The sequence below is a fragment of the Anthonomus grandis genome, chromosome 12, assembly GCF_022605725.1.
Source record: "Anthonomus grandis grandis chromosome 12, icAntGran1.3, whole genome shotgun sequence".
Classification (NCBI taxonomy): Eukaryota; Metazoa; Arthropoda; class Insecta; order Coleoptera; family Curculionidae; genus Anthonomus; species Anthonomus grandis.
In genome coordinates, this window is record NC_065557.1 from 1,956,841 (window position 1) to 1,981,541 (window position 24,701).

General features: G+C 34.5%; 1 protein-coding gene across 1 annotated transcript; it reads left to right on the plus strand.

The window, feature by feature from the left end:
* The first annotated feature begins 369 nt into the window (after positions 1-369).
* On the plus strand, positions 370-24,082 carry LOC126742772 (FAS-associated factor 1). The gene is made up of 11 exons (XM_050449558.1): positions 370-537; positions 642-710; positions 5,913-6,300; positions 6,361-6,541; positions 6,936-7,148; positions 11,926-12,113; positions 12,179-12,324; positions 16,861-17,152; positions 23,257-23,651; positions 23,702-23,779; positions 23,838-24,082. Exons 1-11 carry the CDS (start codon positions 499-501, stop codon positions 23,916-23,918), a joined length of 2,070 nt encoding a protein of 689 aa, XP_050305515.1. The 5' UTR covers positions 370-498; the 3' UTR covers positions 23,919-24,082.
* Positions 24,083-24,701: the final 619 nt, after the last annotated feature.

Below are 24,701 nucleotides of genomic sequence, written 5' to 3' on the forward strand. Positions count from 1 at the left end.
AACTGAGAGTAATTCGTCAGCAGCATGTGTATAGCATATAACAGTAAGAATTTTTTATTATAATCATGTAATATTTAATAAAAATCTTTTATTATCTGAATCTATCAAAAACTCGTAGTGTTGGGGACACTGCTAATTATTGTCATTACTGTCATTACAGTGTTGCCAATAGCTCCCCTTTCGCTGCTTGGACATAACCTTCATAAAACGCCAATGCATTTAACTCGTTTAATCCTAACTAGATAAGGAATCTGGTGAAATTATATTAATTCACTTATTTAAATTATATTAAGAAACTTATTAACCTGGTCGCGACCGATCCGAATCGAATTCCCTATATTTACGACGCGTGCGCATAATATAATTTCATTTCCCCATAAAGTGACAGTGACGTTTCGTTACTGTCAAATCGAATGGATTTGTTGAGTTTTTGTGCACGTTAATTAGAAAAAAAATAAGTTTTTACTTTTATAAAATTAGTTTCCAATAAGCTTAACCATGTCCGAGAATAGGGAAGAGATCCTGGCCGATTTCCAGGTGAGTGTACCGCGTACCGGACCATTCAATCCATCCCGAGTGGCCCCCTTTGTTTATACCCAGGATGACAAACGGGAATAAAAACAATTTTATCACGATTTCAGGCCTGTACGGGGCTCGAGGACGTCGCCGAAGCGATTTACCATTTAGAAGAGACCAACTGGGACCTTTTGGTATGTTAATTCAACGAACAGTTTTATATTTTTATCATTGCTTTGCTTGCACAAAGGTTTTCTTGCTTGACTGTTTGGGGCATCTTAAAGGGCCAGCCAACAATTATTTTTAGATTTAACCGTTTTGGAAGCTTTTTTTAGTTGTGTTGAGGGAGCATTTCCAAGTTTTTTAAACAGCTGTAGATTGATTATGAAATATCACATGCTCTCTAAGTGTTTTGGATTGCAGGTTCTTTGTATTGATTTTTTCTAGCTACCTAGAGGATGATTAGTTCTTGAAATTATTGATAAGTTTTGAGGAACAATTGTATTTTGTGATTGGTTTATAAGTGTTAAGAAACTTTATTGAATTTTGTAGTGGATAAGTTGTTTTGCCAACATAGGGCTTTTGTAAACAGTAAATCATGCTATAAAATGACAATGCATAAATATGATAGTTGTAAAACATGAACTTAGTTAAGTACAATATTTTAAGCTTCTTGGTAGGTAACTTTTTAAATAGACAAAGTGCTTTTATCTCCAAAACCTTATGAAGAAATTACCTTTAATTAAAAATTTCCAAGGTTGTATTTGTATGCACAATTGATCTATGGAGTATGACAAAATTGACTAGCTCAGGTATTAGAACCACAAAAATCCTTAATATCTAAAATTATTCTTTAGAAAATGCCCTTTTTAGTGTAAAGTATCTCGAACAGTTTTCAAGTGGGCCTTTAAAAAATTATAAAATTAGCTTCAAAAATTCTCTAGAAACCGAACTTATTGTAGTCAACTTAATTTTTAATCTAGGATCAGGTTTTTTACATAGAATTGATCTATAGAGTTTCACCTATATTACTATAAAGAAATTATAATTATATCTCAACTATTAGGCAAGTTATATTAGAAAATGTTGAGCAATTGGGTTGACTTTGGGTTTTGACAGACAAAACAAAACTGACTGTAGCCGAGAAAGTATTAGGCCCAGAAAAATCATTCACATATGAAATTATCCCATGAGGAACACTTGTCGGATTAACAAGACACTCATTTAAGTGCCTCAAAAGGTTCTCAAGTTTTCCTTAAAAGATCAGAAATTGGACCCATATTCCAAGCTATTGAAAAGATAGAGACTCACTTCCACACTTAGCTCCTTGGCGGTTCTAACAATAAATCCGGAAATTTTTTTGGGCACTTTCTACTTTTGATAAAATGTGTTTAGAAAGCGGGGAATTAAATACATATTCAAAGAGATACAGGGCAGATAGGTTGCCATTAAGTGTCATTAAAACTCTACCTACACTGGCCTCAGTTTGTTTAGCTCATGTAGTGAATAAGTCTTTTACAAATGGCCTATTTTCTCCTTGTCTTAGTTATACTTCGTTGTACAAGACATTTCTCTCCTTGATTATTGTTCATATGTTTGTAATGTGTCAGCACATTACAAAGTTCATATTGAAGCCATTGAAAGAGTGCCACATAAGTTTCTAATATATATTTTATTTAAGGAACATGGGGCTGTAGATGACATTAATTACTATCATCAGATAGATGAATCTCTTAATATTACAACTCTCCAGATCTGTCATACACATAAGGATAATAATAATAATGATAAGAAATTTATTACAAAAAATAGGTACAATTAATTATACTAATAATTTGTGCATTTTCAAACCTAAAATATGAAGATCTTAATAATGCAGCCTATCGAACTATAAAAATTAAACCCTTAACAGAACAGGAAGCAAATATTGCACTTAAAAAGATGAAGAATAAATATACAGCTGATGGCCATGATAAAATACCCTCTTTTATTCTTCGAGATTGTGCACATTTTTTTGCAACTCCTCTCTGTCATATTTTTAAATTGGCAATTGAATCATGTACTTTCACGGACATTTGGAAGATTGCAAGAATCTCTCCTTTATACAAGGGTGGTCCTACAAACAATATAGAAAACTACAGACCAGTATGGCCTTATGCAGGATCTTATGCAACTTTTCAAAGGTCTTTGAACTGTGTATATATAATGAACTATTTCACTTATTAAGCAGCACAGTTTTTTTTTCCAGAAGGTCTACAGTAACTAACTAAAAAAAGAGGAGACAACTAGATGTTTTTTATTCTGATTTTTCGAAGGCCTTTGACAGATTGGACCATGGTCTGATGGGATTTCATCTTGATCTTCTCAAATTTTTCATATCCAGCTCTGAGTGGTGCTTCTCAAGGGAGTACCCTTGCCCCCTTAATTTTTTCAGTATTATATATTGAATTATTCCTTAACAAATGCATTTTTTCAAATGTAGAGTCTTGTACTCTATTTTACACCAGTAACTGACAATGACCTAATCAGCATAATCAACTCACTATAAGAAATAATGTAAAGAGAGGTGAGGATCATTTTACTTCAGAAGTCCTAAAACAGAATTACAATTACTTGAGTCTTTCCAAGCAAATTTAGTCCCAGTCTTTAAGAGTGGTAATAGGGAATTACTTTCCAATTATAGACCTATCACTTTAATAAGTATGATTAGTAAATTACTTGAAAAATGCATAAAAGTCAAGCTACACTCTTTCCTTGATGATAAAAACTTACTTTACAGGAATCAATATGCATTTGAAAAGAATTCCAGCACAGAGAATGCATATTGAGTGCAGTCACAGAGTTGATTGAAAGTTGGACGATGGAAAAAGAGTTTTGGGGATTTTCCTATAAAATAGGTATTGCATATAAATTAATAGAAAGCTACTTAAATGATAGAACACAACGTGTTAAGATTGGAGATACTGTAAGTGAGTCTCTAGCGATGGTTTGTGGCATTCCACAGGGGACGGTGCTGGGTCCACTCTTATTCAATATCTACATAAATGATATTTTGTCTATTCTTAGCAGCAATGAGGGTATAGTGTTTTGTTTTGCTGACGATACTGCCATAATAGTGCAGGATGAGTCATGGGACGCTGCTATTACAAAAATTAAGTGTTGGTTAGATCACAGCTTATTGTCACTTAACTGCAAGAACTCGCTGTTTAGATGTAATGCAGTGTGCCTGTTCTGACAAAATTGAGAAGGTAATGTCTTTAAAATATTTAGGTATTTTTCTAGATGGAAATCTTAACTGAAAAACACATGTCGATTATGTCACAAAAAAGATTAGAAAACTCGTATACAAATTTTATGAGCTTAGAAATGTTTTGACCATTAAAATGTTAAAAATAGTTATATAGTATAAAGATCATGATGTTTAGAAATAAAAGATTTTCCATGAACCTACTCTTTCAGGAGAGTAAACTTTTGACATGCTTTATGCTTAATACTCAGTATTACAGACAAAGAATAACGCATAATCAAACTACTTGTAATGCTAAGAACCTAAATCTAAAATTGATATTCTCCAGAGGCATATTAGTTATACTGGTCCTGGACTTCATTAGGAATAAATCATTTAAGGTTGTCAAACACAAAATAGGTCAGTGGATATTGGAAAGTAGCTTTTGCTTGAATTTTGAAACTGTTTTCTTGTGGGTATGTTTTGATTGCTAATTTATAATATTTACATGTTTAATACAAAAAAGCACAAATATTATTTATAAGATAAGATGTAACTTTAAATATAAGAAAAAATTAACTAGAATAGGTAGAACCAACACACACAGATTTTTAAAATCTGTTTTTTTAGGTAGTTGTAGGTAGTGATTTAACCTTCAATTTGTAAACAAGATGTATTGTATACTTTTGAATTTGAAATTTCTTTGATCCCAATTAAAAACTCTCCGAATGATAAAATTGACTTTTAGAGGGCAGTGAGCAGAGTAATGCCCCCCGACACCCAATCGTTTCACGGTAGAAGAAACGATCCGGACGTGATGATCGTGAAATGCATGTGGGTCACTTAGGTAAATGTATTATGCATTTCGGCTGTGTAAACAGCCATCATCAGATACAGAACATTGCAAAAAACATATATGTTCACCAAATAAAACAAAAATTACCTGTTATCGGGAATGGGAATTCATTCCTATTTGAAATATTTATATACACATTCTCCTACAAAATATGGACTTCTATTCGACTACAATATTTTAAGCTTCCAGGTAGGTCTTAAATAGGGAAAAGTGCTTTTATCTCCAAAACCTCATGAAGAAATTACCTTTAATTGAAAAATTCTGGGGTAGGGACAAATTTTTTAGGCACAATTGATCTATGGAGTATGACAAAATTGACTAGCTCAGGAACCACAAAAATGCTTAATATCTTAAATTATTATTTAGAAAATGCCCTTTTTTTGCGTATACTACTCCATTTAAGTAACTTGAACAGTTTTCAAATGGGCCTTAAAAAATTAAGTTCAAAAATTATCCAGGAACCGAGCTTATTGTAGTCAAGTTAATTTTTAATCTAGGATCAGATTTTTTTTATAGAATTAATCTATAGAGTTTCACCTATATTACTATAAAGAAATTATAATTATATCTCAACTATTAGGCAGGTTATATTAGAAAATATTGAGCAATTGCGTTGATTTTGGGTTTTGACAGACAAAACAAAACTGACTGTAGCCGAGAAAGTATTAGGCCCAGAAAAATCGTTCACATAGAAATTATTCCTCGGAAATTACCTTGATAATCATTTATTTACAAACTTTACAGTAAAAAACCAATTATAGAGTAGGTTACAAAGCAAGTAAATCATTTACAATATTCCAATTATGCTATTTGCCTTAAATAAGTAATTTAACACTTTCTAAATTATCATAGAGGCGACACATGGGAGAATTTAGGTAATAGTTGGTTCGAGCATGTTCCACAGAAAATGCGATGGACATTTTATATATATCGTTTATTTAGTCAAAAACTAATACAAGTTATACAACAAGGTTACCAATTGAATAATCAACAAACACTATACAATTACGACAAACATATGTATATTATACTACCAAAAAACAAGACACAAACCAGACAAAACGTGAAAATAAATTAACAATGATATGTCATCTGGATGTGTGTGCTTTTAGATAGGTAAGAATGAAACCAGTCGAGAGCAACTGCCCTGCAGCAGTATTCTGTGACATACACAATCAAACAAAAATCTCGTGCAGCATTAGATCCAAAAAAATCCCTTATATATCGAATTATTCCTTAACAAATACATTTTCTTTGATCCCAATTAAAAACCCATACTATTAACTCTCCGAATGATAAAACTGGTAATTTTAGAGGGCGGTGAGCAGAGTAATGCCGCCCGACACCCAATCGTTTCACGGTAGAAGAAACGATCCGGACGTGATGATCGTCGAAAACGACGATGACGCGGACGTACCGCCGGCGGTACCTCCACCGCCCGCGTCCGCATTCAAACCGGTCCAGAGCGCCACCGATCGCATGATGGACATCGGGAACCATCACGTCCACGGACATCCGCCGGCCAAAAAGCGGGAATACTCCATGTCCGCCACGTCGTCACTTCCGAATTTTGGGGCGGGCACTTCCGGTAGCAGCAGCGGGGGCGGCGGTGGTGGCTCCAAGGACCCCCTCATGCTCACTTTTAAAATCATGTACTGCGACCGGGTTATCAAGATTCGACTGCCGGATTCCGCCAATTTAAGTAAGAAACGAGCCCCGCTTCGATTTGTTTGTTGGTAATTTGAGGGAGTGGGTTTTTCAGGTGATTTAAAGCAAAGGATACAGAACGAGGTTAGTGTGGCCCCTTGTAGACAGACCCTGTCGGGGTGGGCCCGCATTCAGGCTTACGAGAAAACGCCCTTTTCACAGTTAATGTTGCCGCGGGAAAATGAGCTTTTTCTCACCGTGAAATCGCTTAATGACGGTGTTACCGCCGAAGATGAGTAAGTAATTTTCCCCCCCTATTTATGAATGCTTGAAAACGAAAGTAATTTTGTTCTTATTCTAAGCCTTAGAACCTTTTCATTAAGCATAGCTTTCTTTTCGTGTGTTCTTTTCTTGAATCAAGAATACCTATTAGGTTTTAAGAGCCAAATATACTTCCTAAAAGAAAAATTCAATTTTATTTAAGATTCACATATTTTTATAGTTATAGCTTTATTCTTGATACTACATTAATTATTATTGACATGAGGGTTATCATTTCTTGAATCAAGAACTACTATTGATTGTAAGGAATGAAGATGGGAGTTAATCTTAGATGGAGAAGTATTTTTTCCATGTACCAGGGCAAACAATAATAGCTAAAGTTAAATCGACCCTTTTTTTCGTTTTTAGCAATGAAATGAGCCAGAAACTGAACGGCACCTACACGTTACACATCAAATTCGAGAACAAAACTTACGATCTAAAGTATCAGGGCACGAAACCGATCCTGCAAGTGAAAACGGACATTTATTCTTTAACGAATGTGCCGGTGAGACATCAGGTGTGGACGGGCTGGCCTCCCAATATAGACGATAACACTTTGCTGGCCCTATCCGGAATAAGGTAGAATGATGGTTTTTTCTTATTTGTACCCATAAGCGGGAATTGCGAAATTTTATTTGCAAAATATACAAGTACAATAGAACCTGCAACAAGTTTAAGCATTGTCGAATTAAGTTGTGGTCTAGTCAGTGGCGTAGCTTCGTTTAGTGGTGCCGGGCATCAGAGCCCAGTCGCGCTCATGCCATTTCTGAAGAAATGGTATGGGAAGAAAAGGGGGCAAAAAAATAAAAACTCGATAATTTTTTAACAAAATATTATATTAACATAAACCTTTCTGTCGTCTACCCATTATGAAAACTTTCTGCAAAGAGATCTATTAAACACTCAAGATTCAAACCTTGAGCTCTTTCATTTTCGATGTTCAAAAGAGCCGAGTTACTAAGTCTCGATTGCGACATAGTACTTCTTAAATAATTTTTTATTATTTTTAATTTCGAAAAAGATCTCTGCAGAAGCAGTAGTCACTGGAATTGTTAAAAATAATAAAAACGCTGCATATAAATTTTTAAAACTAGCCGTGGCAGTGTGATGATCACATATCAAAAGTTTGGCGACATCTTTCACATTACTACATTTAACAATTTCAGTTCGAAAAGTAGACCTAAAGTTTAGTGTTTTGACCCCAATTTCATATTGTAAATCATCATTATATTGTTCAAATAACAATACCGCCCTTTTCCTAAGTTCATCATCACTTAACTCAATAAGAAATTTTGGGAATAGAAAGTTAAATTTTGAAGAAACATTGTGAAAAGCTGATAATCGATTTTTTAACTGGTTGATTACAATATCTAGAGTAGCATTATATACTGAGATTTTAAACTTCTTTTCGGCGTCGGAAAACCTATAATCACTCAGAAGTTCATCAAAATACTTTTTAACTTTTTTTGCTCGTTTTTCTAAAAACTCAGTGTTTACGCCCCAGCTATCTGCTAAAATTATTGCCTCACTTTTAAGTTCATCAAAATTTTCTCTACAATTTATCATTTCTGTAGAGGCACTTTCTAAATAAGCTGTAGCCTCCATCATATCACAATCTTTGTAAGTATTGTGTAAGTATTGTGAGGCAATATTTAGACTTCGAAAATAGCACAATAAGTAAAATAAAATCAAATTTTTCGATATATTTTTTTAGACCTGCTGCTTCGCTTCTTTCACTCGGTTTACCGCTTAAAAAGCATGTCTGCAAGCATCTGTCAAAGCATGCAAAACTTCTTTGTAATTAGCCTTTAAGGCAACCAAAGCATCGTACCTCGGAGCCCAACGAGTAGGAGCTAGTTTTTTTCAGGATATTGCTTCTAACAGGAGACTGTTTTAACAAGTCCCACGTTTTTACACTGCTTGAAAAAAATACATACAAAGCACCTACATGATCAAAGGAATTAGAAACTTCGGATACTCCATTAACAGCATCATTGATAACCAAATTTAAATTATGGGCCGCGCAATGCACATAGTGAGCATTTTTTTCCATATCAATTATTTTCGCTTGCAAACCATTGTAGCATCCACTCATGACACTAGCGCCATCATACCCCTGACCACGACATTTGGAAATCTCGATATTTTTCTTCGTAAACACATCGTTCACAAACTGTAATAATCCTGTGGCAGTATGATCAGTAACAGCAAAAAATCCTGTAAGAATCTTAATCTTAATCTGAATATCTTTTGGCATTTGACTGTTTTCGTCCTTGATAATTTTAACAATGCGAAATATTAAACTAAGTTGGTCAGTTTTGGCAATGTCTTGTGTTGTGTCCAGAATAATTGAAAAAAAAGGAGCATCTCTGATTTCAATAAATAACTCAGTTTCTAGTTGTCCCGCCACTAGATTGATAAGCTCATTCTGTACCGTAGGACTTAAATATCTAAATTGATCCACTTGGTTTCTCTAGTAATTGTTGTAGAATTGGGTCGTATCTTGCTAGTAAATTTATAATTGATAAAAAATTTCCACCTACTAGAGTCCCTTCAACTTCATGTTTTGAAACCCGGTGTTCTTTAAATGGGAGATTGCGTATTGCCAGAGTTAATGTAACATCTATAATTCGACGTAAAACTTGCCTCCAAAAATTGGCTTTCTTTCGGAGAATGTCTTCCATCTGAGAATCTATACATTTATTTGCCTTCCAGGCATCATAAATAACACATGATTCGATATGAAAATTGGCATTTTCATGCTTATTAATTTTTCTGGATAACATGCCCCAATTGGATATTCCTTGTACCCAGTTAATTTTGAAATATGGTTTTGATCTATCACCAAATAGATCCAACAAGGTTCACAGTAACAAACGTTTTGTTCCAAAGAATAGCACAACCACTGCCTAGGCACTTCTAACCCGCTTTTTAATTTCGAGAAATAATAAGTTGCCGAAAAACATCTCCTCCGTCATTTCGAGGAAAAGATTCAGTTGGTTTACAAGATCCATATTTAATAATACATTTTTTAATGAAACTTGGGGGCTGACCTATGCCATAGATTTTTGAATAATATGCAATATCGGTAGGATATTTTTTTCCCAAAACATTTTTTAACACATTATTTACACTACTGTCTTCGGGAATAGTTTCTAGAAGTTCTAAGTAAAGGAGTTGTGCTTTGTTATTTTCTTGTAGAACATTGGTAGAGGTTGATGTAAAGCCAAATGAAGGCAAGTCAAAACAAGAATGGGTAATTTTTAAAGAAGCAGAAGGTTGGCTTCGTAAAGAAGTTTGAGATTCACCGCTTTGTTCGTTATTTGATAATGTATGGTATACGCCAGATACGCTAGGCACCAAGAACTCTGCAGAAACTGGAGCAATTGAGGAATTACTGGAAGATTGAAGTTGTTCAGACGTTGATAACGGTAATGAAGAATTTTTTTCAACAAGCACTGGCGCAGTTTTAAAATAATGACTAATTTTGGGGAGTTTCGAATTCTTCGCTTCTTGTTCTAGTCGCCGTTTGTGATACTCCCAGCCACTGGGCTTCTGTTTACTCATTATCAGTTTCTGAAAAAGAAATAAATAAGTTGTTTCAAGACACTCCAAGGCAGCACAAGCCGCACAAAATATCCCTTAGTAAGCCCCTGACCTTAATATGAAATTTTTTGATTTTCTAAATTATAATCCTACAATAATAACTGACTATATTAGAATTTAGAATGCTATCAAAGTCACTCTTGTACCGTTGTAATACAAAAAAAAACATCAATTTGACTCTTATGCATTGTTGTAAATAGCACCTTATTAACTTCCAAAGTCAAGGCGGCCGTATAATATAGATACTTGATGACGGCCGCGGCCGCTGCCTGTTCAAGTTACAGAACATTTTAATTGTGTAAATTTTGACTAAATCAAAACTACCAAAAGCTCTGTATTATGCCCATGCAAGGAAGCCGAAAATACAGAAAGAAAAAATTATGACAGGCTTATAAAAGCTGATTAAGCACTCCTCTCAGTTTAAAGCATTGGTACTATTTCCCTTGAGGAAAAATGCCGCCAAAAAGTTCACCACCAAACTTGAATCTCAAATAATACGTCAAAATTCACGCATTAATTATGAAAATAACATATACTTAGACAATGCACGATGCACGCGATAAATGTTATTGCGGATTGCCGGAGTGCCCACTGTCGCTGCTTTATCGATGTCACCCACTCCCACTCCACTACCCCTTTTTGCGATCGTCAATTTTAGGCGCGCTTTAGAAAACTATTAATTAGTGTTGTAAAAATCGGGATTAATTCAATATCCGGACAGTATTGATTCGGATGAATTGAAAATTCGGTTTTTTCATCCGGATTAATTTATCCGCTCGATGTCTCGCCCGTTCGGCAAATTATGCCATGTTTCGGCCTTCGGGCTTGATGCTCGACCGTCCGATAAACGTTTTTTATAGCTGTTTTTCGAATATGAAGTATGCATTATGCAACCCATTAGACATTTCGTTTTTACGGATTTCTACATGATGTTAAAACTAAAATAGCTAATTTTGTATGTAATAAATCAAGTGTATTTTAAACGATGCAAAATATCAATACAAAAATGCTTTGTTTACAAAAAAACTTCTGAAGGTCAGGCGACCCTTAAAAAGTTTGGGCGTTCTCGTATTGTCTCTTATGTTTCTAAATGAGTACAATAAGGATAGATAAAGCAATATTTACACAAGGCCCCGCGACGATATTGCCGATTGCCGGGTTATTTGTCCGGACGATTTAATTCGGATTCTCTTAGCCGGTGGAACGTGGAACTTCGTGAGCCTCGTACAAGCTTTTATTTCATTGTCGGTCGAACGGGCGGCGTGTATCCGGACGATTTAGATATCCGGATTGATTCGGAATAATTTGATATTCGGATTGAACGGACGATTCATCCAGACTCTTCGCATCACTACTATTAATGCTGTCTTTGTTTTGGGCTACGGCTGGCGGCGGAAGTTTTCGTTCCGTATTCCCTTATTTTAGCGTATTACGTTTGGGTTGGGTATGGTTTTTTTTCATAGATATTGATATAGTAAAGTTATTACATTATTTGTTTGTTGTTATGTTCAAGAAATAGGACGCGCCGTGTGCTTCCTAGCGCCGGGCAGCAGCTTCTGCCCCTGCTGCCCCGGTAGCTACGCCACTGGGTCTAGTTGATTTGGGTTCAAAGGGGATGAACCCGCGGTGCTCCGGTTTTTCCAGGAACCGCAGCATTGTATAAACAGCTAAATAAAAACGGCTAATTAAACATGCTCTTTGATAGAGTTTTTTAAATGCAGTTAAACGATCACAGTATTTTTTTATATAGTTATCCGGCCCACGAGTTAACGGTACGTAAAAACCCGAATGTGCGAGATCGCGAAAAGAAATCCATGCCGAAAATAGTTCATCTGGACAGCGACGACGAGGAATACGAGGACGCCTCGGAGAGTTTCAACGTCGACGACGAATATTTCGTCGATAACGAGAACACCGCTAGGAAACAAGAGCCTTTGAGTGAGTTTCCGCCCGATAATGAAACCCTCAGAATTCCCTAAATTATTTCCAAATACACATTTTAGTACCGGACAACGTGGAAGACGAACTAGTAGGCACGGTGACTTTTAACGAGCGATTTACTGCCAGATACGGACCCATTCATCCGATGTTCTTCCAAGGTACCCTGGAAGATGCCCTTAAGGAGGCATGCAATAAACCTGCCAAAGATGTAAGACTATTAATTTTTTTTTATTATTGTTATAAACACATGTAGTTTCTTCACATTTTAAACACCACACCTTTTTGAAATATTTTAGGGCTTACAATGTCTCTGTGTGTATGCACATTTAGTTCATCAATAATCAGTTCATAATGAACTTCAACCTAAGACTAATAATAGTAACATATACCTGCTTAAATCATATTATCAAATTCAATCAATACTAGCTAGTTATAATTTTATGAAAGTTAATGGCACACTTATGTTATTTTTAATCCATAAGTACAATTTTTTCTTTACAGTATAATATTTTTTGTTCTGACAACATATTTAATAATTTGGGAGCTATATATGTTATACACTAAAATGGGGGACGGGTATTATTAGATGTTGATGTGTATTTGCTCTAGTATTAACAAATTGAGAATCTAAGTACATTTTTAGTATAAAGTTGGGTAATAGTAAATATTCCAGATCGTTCAGATAAAAAGTTGGAGGGAAACAGTCTGGATTTAAATAGTTTTTAGAAGTTCTCTAAAAAGGTCTTTAGTAATATTACAGATTTTAGTGATAATGTAGTTTAATGTTTTAATTTAAGTGTTACTTGTTTGTCATGGTCCGGTTTAAGCAATCTTTTATGTCTGTGAAGAAGTACGAACATTAATTTATGCCTATGGTACTATTATTTTAACCTTTTGAAAAAGGTGCATAATTGTAATGCATCTGTTAGAGTGATCACTAACAATTATGTGGGATTATCACATCGACTACTATCTAAATGAATATGTAAACTCTTGGCATTGTATTTATCTACGCCCTTCCAAGCCTCAAAAATTGTTTTACAAACTTTACCTCACTTTAGTTTGAACTCGAATAATGATGGAGTGGCTGAGTGAGAGGATTTTTTTTACGCCAGGGTTAATTGAAAAATGGTTTACTTTAGCCCTTCTAAACATACAATCAGTCAGAAATAAGGTGGATGAGTTAAGTAATTTCTTCCAGGGAATTACCAGGAAGATGTTTCAACTGTCTGGAATAGTCACGTGAGTCACAAGTAGTTAAAGTAACTTTTCCAGGCATTTGAGGTAATTTTAAAGCAATGGATGTAATTTTTTGATACGTCCAGGCAGTTGACACTTTTGGTAGTCACTTTCCGGTAGTTCTAGGTAGCATCAATTTCTTCTAGGACATTTTTTGGAAGAAGTTTCAATTGTCCGGAATATTCACCTGAGTTACAAGTAGTTAAAGCAACTTTTCCAGGCCGTTGGAGTAATTTTGAATTAATATAATATTTAGATATGTCCAGTCAGTCTACAGCCCTTGGAAGTCATTTTTCGATAGTTCCAGGCAGCTGAACCATCAATTTCTTCTAGGGAATTACCAGGAAGATGTTTTAACTGCCTGGAATAGTTACGTGAGTTATAAGCAACTTTTACAGGCATTTGTGGTAATTTTAAAGCAATGGAACTGATTTTTTTGATAAGTTAAGGTAATCGATATTTCTGGGAGTCAATTTTCGGCACTTCCAGGCATCAATTTCTTCCAGGGAACTACCTGGAGAAAAATTTCGACTGCCTGGAATAGTTATTTAAGTTGCATGTAGTGGAAGCAACTCTTCCAAAGCATTTGAGATAAATTTTAAGGGATAGAAATTATTTTTTTTATACGTCCAGGCAGTTGACACTTTTGGTAGTCACTTTCCGTTAATTCTAAGTAGCATTAATTTCTTCTAGGAAATTTCCTGGAAGAAGTTTCAATTGTCCGGAATATTCACCTAAGTTACAAGTAGTTAAAGCAACTTTTCCAGGCATTTGAGGTAATTTTTTGATACGTCCAGGAAGTTGACACTTTTGGAAGCCATTTTCTGGTACTTTTAGGCATCCATTTCTTCCAGGGAATTTCCTGGGAGAAGCTTCAACTGCCTGGAATAGTGGTTTCCAATATATTCCGGTTTCTGAAACTTCTACAGCTTGAGAACAATCCCTTAACACTTTATATTATCAGGGTATTTCCTTGCATCTCTCTGAGAATTTACCCCAGTCTAATGTCGATCCAGTCTCTTATCTTACTAGTATTCAAGTCCCTGAAACATCCAGCCTGGAGCTCCTCCAAGCACTCGTAAGGAAAATGGTTCATAACTTGCGTACCACTTATTCCACTGTTAATTGTGGCTAACATTTTCCTGCGAAAAGCCACTAAAGTGCACCTGAACCTCTAAAGTCTTTCAACCAGGAGTTTTGATGTCTTTTAATGGATCTTCGTCCTTTTTTGGCAATTAACAAGTAATGGAAGTCATTTTTTGATACGTCCAGGCAGTTGACACTCTTGACAGTCATTTTCCGGCAATTTCAGGCAGTTTAATAATCAATTTCTTCAAAGGACAATTATCGTATTGACGGAACCCCTTAATTTTATGGACATGTTATATGTCCGAAACATGTCAGATTAATATTTTTCAAATAAATTTAGTGGAGGATGACCCTAGTAATTTTAGTTACCCATTGTTCAAAGGAATTGCCTTACTTAAAGCGACTCTTTTAAGCATTTGAGGTGAATTTGAAGTAATATAATATTTTGATGTGTCCAGTCAGTCTACACCCTTAGAAGTCAGTTTTCGGTAGTTCCAGGCAGTTGAAGCAACTTTTCTAGGCATTTGAGGTAATTTTAAAGCAATGGAACTCATTTTTTTGATAAGTTAAGGTAGTCGACACTTTTGAGAGTCAATTTTCGGTACTTCCAGGCATCAATTTCTTCCAGGGAACTACCTGGAGAGAGAAAAATTTCGACTGCCTGGAATAGTTATTTAAGTTGCATGTAGTGGAAGCAACTCTTCCAAAGCATTTGAGATAAATTTTAAGGGAGGGAAGGCATTTTTTGATATGTCCAGGAAGTTGACACACTCTAGGTAATTTCCTGGGAGAAGTTTCAATTGTCCGGAATATTCACCTGAGTTACAAGTAGTTAAAGCAACTTTTCCAGGCATTTGAGGTAATTTTGAAGTAACCGAAGTCATTTTTAGGTTTGTCCAAACAGTTGACACTCTTTTGATTATCAATTTCTTGCAGAAAATTACCTTGACAATGTTTTAACTACCTGAAATAGTCACTTGTAGTTCCAAGTAGTTAAAGCAACATTTCCAGGCGTTTGAGGCAATTTTGAAGTAACGGAAATAATTTTTTGATACGTCCAGGAAGTTGACACTTTTGGCAGCCATTTTCCGGCACTTCCAGGCATCCATTTCTTCCTGGAAATTGCCTGGAAGAAGTTTCAATTGCTTGGAATAGTGGTTTAAGTTCCAATTAGCTAAAGCAACTTTTCCAGGCGTTTGAGGTAATTTGGAAGTAATGGAACTCATTTTTTGTTACGGCCAGATAGTTTACATGTTTGGAACCCATTTTCTGGTACTTTCAGGCATTAATTTCTTCCAGGGAATTTCCTAGGAGAAGCCTCAACTGCCTGGAATAGTGGTTTAAGTTCCAAGTAGTTTGTGCGCTATAGCTTCTTTTTATTAAAGAAAACTCCGACAAGAATTGTTTTAAAAAATACTGGATATATTAAAAAACACAGCTAACTACTTGATTACAAATAAAATGGAAAAGTTAAAAATAAAGTAAAAGGTTTTAAACGGTAAAACGATGACGATGAAATGAGTGCGCTACTCTCGATAATCTTAATACGAATTATAATAATTTTCACACACGAGCCAATTTGGTTGTTCGAAAAAAGGCTGATACCACAAAAAAATGCTGATCTGGCTTCGGAAAGTCTGAAGGTTTTTACGAGTTGCATGAAATCGATATTTTTTTCCATTTAATAAAACTACAAATAAGCCGCTGGCGCCACTGAGGCGGTTAAGGATTGTACATAGTTAAACCAACTTTTCCAGGCGTTTGAAGTAATGGAATTAATTTTTTGATGCGTCCAGGAAGTTGAGACTTTTGGAAGCCATTTTCTGGTACTTTCAGGCATCAATTTCTACCAGGGAATTTCCTAGCAGAAGCTTCAACTGCCTGGAATAGTGGTTTAAGTTCCAAGTAGCTAAAGCAACTTTTCCAGGCGTTTGAGGCAATTTTGAAGTAATGGAAGTCAGTTTTTGATACATCCAGGAAGTTGACACCTTTGGAAGCTATTTTCCGGCACTTCCTTTCTCCAGAAAATTGCCTGGAAGAAGGATCAATTGCTTGGAATAGTCGTTTTGAGTTCCAAGTAGATAAAGCAACTTTTACAGGCATTTGAGGCAATTTCTGTAGTTGACCCTAAGTTTAGGCAAAAATTACGAGACATTTTTACAAAGTGAAGTGACTTTTTACTCATTGGATGAATTTTACGCCAGACACAAGTTTTAAAGCATTTACCTGTAATATTTCCACTATTTTCTCTTTTTTACAGCTTTGTTAACAACTTTTAGGTTTATAACAACAAAGCGCCTTAACATATTATACCATAGCTTAGACATGATTCAACTACTAGTGCTTTCTACAAATTTATTATTATTTATATATTTATCTATTTACTTATTAAATTGCTAAATAATTGTGTTTATAGAGAAAAATCCTGGCGATATACCTGCACCACGACGCCAGCGTGCTCACCAACGTGTTTTGCACGCAACTCTTGGGCTTCGAGAGCATAATGGAGATAATCGAGAAAAATTTCGTACTGTGGGGCTGGGACATCACGTTCGAGAGTAACAGACAGAAATTTTTCGGCGCGTTGGCCAACTGTTTGGGCCCCACCGCCCCTTTAAGCTTAAGGAATATCCCGGTGGATCGGCTGCCCGCGATGGTACTTATCATGAAAATACGATCGGCCACCGAGGTTTTTAACGTTATTAATGGTAAGACTAATTATTCAATTTTGAAATCATATGGTAGACAGCGCTTTTTCTTTGAGTGAAAACCTCGTTTAAGTGTCTGAAGTAAAGGGTGCTTTAAAAAACTGGAAAATTTATTAAAAAATTTTCTGAAAACCAAAATTGCTGTGGTTAACTCAATTTTTATCCTAGGATCTTATTTTTTATATAGAAACAATCTGTAGAGTCTTCCCTATATTACCGTAAAGGAATTATAAAAATTTCTCATCTAGCTTGGAAGTTATACTGGAAAATGTCCAAGCATTATAAAAAAATATGAGTAGTCTTATGATCTTTGGGTCTTAAAGGATAAAACTGACTGTATCTTAAGAAGTATTAGAGCCATAAAAATGGTTTATATATGAAATTATTCCTTGGAAAACACATTTTTTTCTCGTAAATCTCTCATTTAAATACCTTGAATAGTTTCTAAGTGATCCTTGGAAAACTAAAAAATTTAATGGAAAAATTATTTGAAAACCAAAAGTGTTGTAGTTAAGTCAATTTTTATTATAGGATCACATTTTTTATATAGAAACGATCTGTAGAGTGTCCCCTATGTTACCGTAAAGGAATTATAAAAATATCTCATCTAGATTGGAAGTTATACTGGAAAATGTCTAAGCATAATAAAAAAATGTGAGTAGTTTTATGATCTTTGGGTCTTGAAGGATAAAACTGACTGTATCTTAGGAAGTATTAGAGTCACAAAAATGGTTCATATATGAAATTATTCCTTGGAAAACGCATTTTTTTCGCGTAAACCTCTCATTTAAATACCTTGAATAGTTTTTAAGCGGTCCTTGAAAAACTAAAAAATTTTGCGGAAAAATTATTTGAAAACCAAAAGTGTTGTAGTTAAGTCAATTTTTATCATAGGATCACATTTTTTATATAGAAACGATCTGTAAACTATCCCTAATATTACCGTGAAGGAATTATAAAAATATCTCAACTAGCTTGGAAGTTATATTGGAAAATGTCCAGATATAATAAAAAAATATGAGTAGTCTTATGATCTTTGGGTCTTGAAGGATAAAACTGACTGTATCTTAGGAAGTATTAGAGTCACAAAAATGGTGCATATATGAAATTATTCCGTGGAAAACGCATTTTTTTCGTGTAAACCTCTCATTTAAGTACCTTGAATAGTTTTTAAGTGATCCTTGGAAAACTAAAAAATTTAATGGACAAATTATGTGAAAACCAAAGGTGTTGTAGTTGAGTCAATTTTTATCATAGGATTACATTTTTTATAAAGAAACAATTTGTAGAGTGTCCTCTATATTACCGTAAAGGAATTATAAAAATATCTCAACTAGCTTGGAAGATTATACAAAATTAATTATACAAAAGTAAGCGAAACTATAGACAATTAGAAGTATGTTTATGTTTTGATTAAATATTTGTTTTTTCTTGTTTCCATGGCCTGCTAATAATTGCCAAAAAAAATAAAGTATAGGATTTTCATATAAAATTTTCTTTGGTCTAAATTTTAGGAATAAGATATCGAGATGCGGTTTTCGCGAGCCTGTTTGGGCATCATTTACCAATTTTTTTATGAAAAAAAAAATCATACACCATTGCATTTAATTTTTTTGAAACTAACAAAACTTCGAATACTAAAACAGTTAGGTCGGGTTGTTCAAGCAGTGGTTCCACTTAAGTTCTACTAAACTGCAGTTCTTCGTTGAACGTAGTTCAGAGGTTTGTGTGTTGTTCCAGTGCAAGTTTAGTTAAACTAGGTTCTATTTAAAGTCTACAATAGCCACATAAAAAAGAAAAGAGTATGCCACAAAAATATTTTCCTAAAAATATATTTTGTATTGTTATATTATGTTGTATTAGTTGTCATATGTTATATTATTTAAATGCACGAGTTAACCCCTTTAAGTTTAAATACAAATGTTCTTTTTGGCTTATTATAAAGTCAGAAGATCTACTTATATCGTCCTCTAGGGATTACTCTGTACTGGGTAGCCCGTATATTAAGGGCCTATACTTTTTTTCGGAACCTGTAAATTATGAAAAAAAAGTTAGTTTTTTGGAGCCACTCTCTTAAGATATTATATTATTACTTTGATTTTTACACATATAGGATTTTATTGAGAAAGTGTCTACTTCTTTATTTTAAATGGAACACACCTTGGATTTTTCGGAAAACCTAAGATTTATTTTATGTACTATCTTCTATACCTAAATTCAACTGTTGTCAATCAAAAGTCAAGGGTATAAGGATGCTTAATAGGATAGTGAGTGGTACCAGAATAATACCATTAATTCTTTTGCACCATCCGACAGCTCTTGAAAAATGAAATTGTTTTTGTTCTTCTTTTAATCCTTTTGCCGCAGCAGGTAGCTAAAGTGAGTAAAATAACAATCCTATTTTGTTTGTAGCTTGTCAATATTTGAATATAAGTATAGAACATTATACATAAAATAGATTTAAAATTTTCGGAAGAATCCAAAAATAAGTATTTTATTTAAGGAAGTGGATGTTTTCCCATAAAATTTCGTACCTCGTCTATGTAAAAAATAACATTTTAGGAATAAGACCCCAAAAAACTTTTGCATTTAACTTGTTTGTAATCTCTGACAGGCTCCGAGAAAAGGCATAGGTCCATAATAAACAGGCCACCCTGTATAACTACACTTACCTTTGCCGCAGGTACTTACCTTAGATTTGTTTGGTGTTTCAACAAAATAGTGCCTGATTTGTTTTCGAATTTTGGTGTTTTATTTCGCTAGACATATGGCATGTATGTACATGTTTTTTCAACAAATTTTGAAAGTATGTATTTATTAATGTATAACGAACACTACTGTTGATTCCCCTTGGGGCACGTTGAATATTGTTATTAATATTATTGGTCAACTATATTGCCGCTGCAAGTTCTTCATTGATACTTGGAGGATTCGCATCTTCGATAGATAAAGCAATATTATGAAGAACCACTGCAACCATAACAATAGCCTCCACTTTTTCCCGTTTTAGTCTTATTCCTAAAGAGAGTATCGGGAATCTTCTTTTTAAACTTCCAAAGCATCTCTCTATGGGATTCCTTGTTTAGATTTGAGACTCATTAACTAAATGTTCGGCTCGAGTTTGAGGGTTTAATAGAGGTATTATAACATATTACTTGACGGCATAACTACTGTCTGCTACAACAAAATTGTTATTATACACCCTATTTTCAAAATCACCTACAGACAATATCCTTGAATTTAAGATTTGCACTACAAATAGCTTAGACATTATATGAAAAAAATCCTTTTCGATTTCTATAATTTTCTGCATCTTCCCTTTCGAGAGATTGGATTTTAATGTGAGTACCGTCCAAAGTACCAATGCATCTCGGTAACCTGGTATTATTAAAAAACTCTTGCCTTACGCTGTTAATATCTGCTTCAGTTCTAGGTATTTTTACAAACTCTGGCATTAATCTGGCAGCAATTGTTTTAAAAACCTTATATATTTTTCGGCTTACTGTTGATTTGTGTATGCCTCCAAAGTCCCCAAAAACTTGCTAAAAACTTAGAGCAACACATACCATTTTAGAAGCAGTCAATGCATGGTTTCTAAAAGTATTTTTGAATTTAAGTTTTATAAATCGTGTAATTGAACGAATACAAATCATCATACTTGTCCGTAACAGATAAAATTTATTCAGAAATTTAATCTACTATAAATCTTACAGCTTGCCTGTCCAACCTAAATCGAGCTTAAATTCTTTATCACCACAAATGTTTAAATGATCCGATCTATCCCTGTACACCTGTGGTGATCTAGGGTGTACAATTTGATTTACTAATTCCAGAAAATCTTCGTCATCTGTAATATCTTCCTAAATAGGATCCATTTTTATAGTTATGGTTTGTAAACTAAACCTAGGATACCTAGTAACTAGTAAATTAGCACCTCACCAAACACAATAATTATTGAACCGCGGCTGTATTTACATAAATAAAAAATATCAAAATGATATACTAAATATTAATTTAATCTAAAAAATTTGCTTGAACGCTCGAAATTGGACGTTCAAAATGAACCGCAGATTATCATTTAAACCAACCAACGTAAAACGGATTAATTCCGCTGAACCGGAGATCTTTATGAACTGTCGGTAAACGCCCATTGTACAACCGGGCCTTAGAGACCGAGAATGGCTCTTTTTAAAGAACACAATTATTAAAAGGACAATAAATAATTGTACAAAATATAGTACATATTAGCACGGATATTTATTTCGCGGCACAATACAAATAAATGAATGTAATTTATGGTCTTACGACGTTTTTCGTAATATTCACGATAAATATAATAATGTGGCCGTTACATTAAGCACAGTAATTGTATATCCGTTATATCCCAAACAGCTTAAAAGTTATACCGGAAAATGTCCACCGATGATCGAACTCATTGAATAACCGTCAACATCGTTGCCAAAATTCCTTTATTTTCTTGGTAGGTATATATATTTTTTTGTTATAATTCTATTATTATACTTATATTTGTATTATTATGTTATCTATTATTATTATTTTTATAAAATGGCTCTGCCGTATACTTAAATAAATCAATCAAATTCTGATTACTGTAAAATACGCTTTTATATGTGGTTTATTACTGTCAGAGTTGTTCTTAGCCAATGGGTCTCTACAATGCAAATTCACTCAACAGTCATCCTTCTTATATTGTTAGACATAAACTCGAACATCACATAAAAATAATTAAAAAAAAAACAATATTTCCTGTTCTGTCAACTTTTGGCAATAATAAAATATACTCACCGGGGAACTTCCGTTCCCTTACATCATCTCAGTCAACATCAATTTACACAATGTCACATTTCAATATATACATATGTCAAACATGTTATCTTCCTTTATTTGACGACTAGCTAGTGTCACCTAGAATAGTGAGGGCTTCCCCAGACGCTCCACTGCCGCTAAACAGTAAGCATCTCAACGAATTAGATAAAGGATATATTTCTACTATATCCTTCTGTTTATTCGTGTCAATCGAGCCCCAGGTAAGGACCCCAGTCTTACCAGACAGCACTCGAGGAATTGCGCATCGTTCCTAATTGAACAGAGGCTTTCACACCTACTTGTGCGGGCATCTTCAAGATGCGCAAACAGATCTGTACAAACTTCTCATAATGGCCACATATCTACTCAAGATCAACTATTTCTCACATATTCACCACTATTAAATTTAGCAGCCTGGTTTAACCAGTAAACACAACTCTTTTTCCAACACACCAACTTACACACATTTCTCTCAAACGTTGCTTTCTGACTGACCCGCCAATTAATATTTTTGGGTGTCCCCTTAACTCAATGAATATTAGAGATCTTTAGCAATATACGTTATTTTAAATATATATCAAGTTATTAATTGATTATGGAATTAATTAAATTGAGATAGAATTATTATAGATCATTAAAAGAGTTTTGTTTTAAATGAGAATACATATATTAAAATATAAAATAAAAAAATATATAATATAATAAAATGATAAAAATAAAATATGTTTTACATTACCTGTCTCTGCAATTTAAATATTCTGTCTCTTTGTGGAGAAGAAGACCATAGTTATAATGACGATGTTGGTTAATAAGCAAAAAGCATATTCGTGTATGTTTATAAAAGAATATTTAGAAAACGATTTCCTAAATGACTGGCCTTCTAATCTAGCTGAATAAGAGTTTTTGTGTATGAAGCAGTCATGCCGCTCTTTGTGTATATAAAAATATATATTGCCAAAAACACTGTTTTTTTTTTAGTTAGTTCTTAATAAGCTCTCACGTATAAAGCTTAGAATTACGGTAAAAGAAATATAATCGATATTGAAGTTAAATCACTTGTATTTTATTGTGTTCAACCATACCTTATTTAATAGACGACATAACACATAAACAAAGAGTGGTATCCTAAACTAAGACTAATTCTCTAAGTAATTCATTTTTTAGGGACCTTATTAAGATCATCCTAACTATTTCAACTAGCTTAAAAGGTATACTGGAGAATGATTTATTGATTGATTATCCGTTGATTATCCGCCAAAGTTCCGCCATTTTCTTAGGAAACGTGGGCGTCAACGAGTTACTATCGACCCTAATCGAATGCGTGGAGGTGTTCGGCGAACATCAAAAGGTCGAGGCGAAAGAGGAAGCGGAACGGGCCGAAAGGGAATTGGTCAAGTGGGAACAGGACGAGGCGTATCGAGCCAGTCTGGAGGCGGACCGGAAAAAGGAGGAAGTGAGACAGAGACAGGAGCGCGAAGAACGCGAGACGAAGAGACGGATAGAGAACGAGTTGGCGGAAACGGCGGCGCGAAAGGAGGCGCACCGCCAAGAAGTAGAGGGGCGGCTGCCGGTGGAGCCCCCTGTCGGCGCCGGGGAACAGACCAAAATCAGGTTTAGGCTGCCCGAGGGGGAGAATATCGAGAGAAGGTTCACCGCCGATACGCCGTTAAGGGTAACCGACTTGTTTCGTTAATTGTTTTCATAATGACGTCTATTTTTAAGGTTTTACTGGATTTTATGATCGTCCAAGGGTATCCCACCGAAGAATATAAAGTTATATCGAGTTGGCCTCGAAGAGACGTAAGTACCTAATGCCTTAGTGCGTGTTTTTTTGTTAATCGTGTAGTTTCACCCTTAGTTGACTGCGCTTGACGACCGGCAAACGCTGAAAGAACTAAAGCTGTGTCCACAAGAAACTGTGATATTAGAAAAACGTTAATTTAACTGAAAGACGTGCGTCTCGTAACCTTTTAATGAATTATACGTTTTTAGGAGCATTTAATTCTTCAAATTGTATAGTTAGTTTAATATATTTCTAATTTAATTGTAGAACTTATTCGATTTTGTCAAGGTATTTTAAGTAAACTTACAAGATTTCATGTAGTTTTTTTTTGTTTTTTATTTGCGTCCAGCTTTTTAATTATCGACGAGCGAAATGTCGATATTGAGCACATTTGTATTAACGACTGTATATATTGGATTTTTGGAAAATATCTTAAAAACTATTGAACTTATGAGAAAAGTTATACTTACATTATTTGTAGCCAGGAAAATTCTAAATAAAATTATACTAAACATTTTTACTGTCAGGGCAACTGTTCATGAGATACGGACCTTAAATGTTCTCTCTTGAAAAAAAAAAACACCAGGCAACCTCGCATTTTCCTCACTGTACTGTCATTAGTGTCATTTTAACATAAGAATGCAATTCCAAAATGGCGGATGGGTGCACTCCGCGATTTTAAAACATGACGTCACTACTTAAAAACGAAGCAAAATGGCGGCCTGTCAATTAAATTAATTTAAAATGAAATTCACATGGCAACACTGCATTTCGTTTTATTGACAGATTGTATAGGTGCTGCATGAGTGACACTTTCAGCTGTCACGTCGGTAGTGCCAACTGTCGCAGTAAGTCATGAATATGAAACGTGACGTCATATTGTACAGAACTAACCTTAGAATTTTTTAAAACTTATTTAATTAATTAATTAATTAAATC

What these genes read in the sequence shown, in the direction of transcription:
- LOC126742772 (XM_050449558.1), top strand. Translation starts at nt 499, where the DNA reads ATGTCCGAGAATAGGGAAGAGATCCTGGCCGATTTCCAG. An exon ending in CTGGCCCTATCCGGAATAAG is followed by an intron (nt 7,149 to 11,925) that starts GTAGAATGATGG and finishes TTTTTTATATAG; the next exon opens with TTATCCGGCCCACGAGTTAA. An exon ending in CCGCCGATACGCCGTTAAGG is followed by an intron (nt 23,652 to 23,701) that starts GTAACCGACTTG and finishes TCTATTTTTAAG; the next exon opens with GTTTTACTGGATTTTATGAT.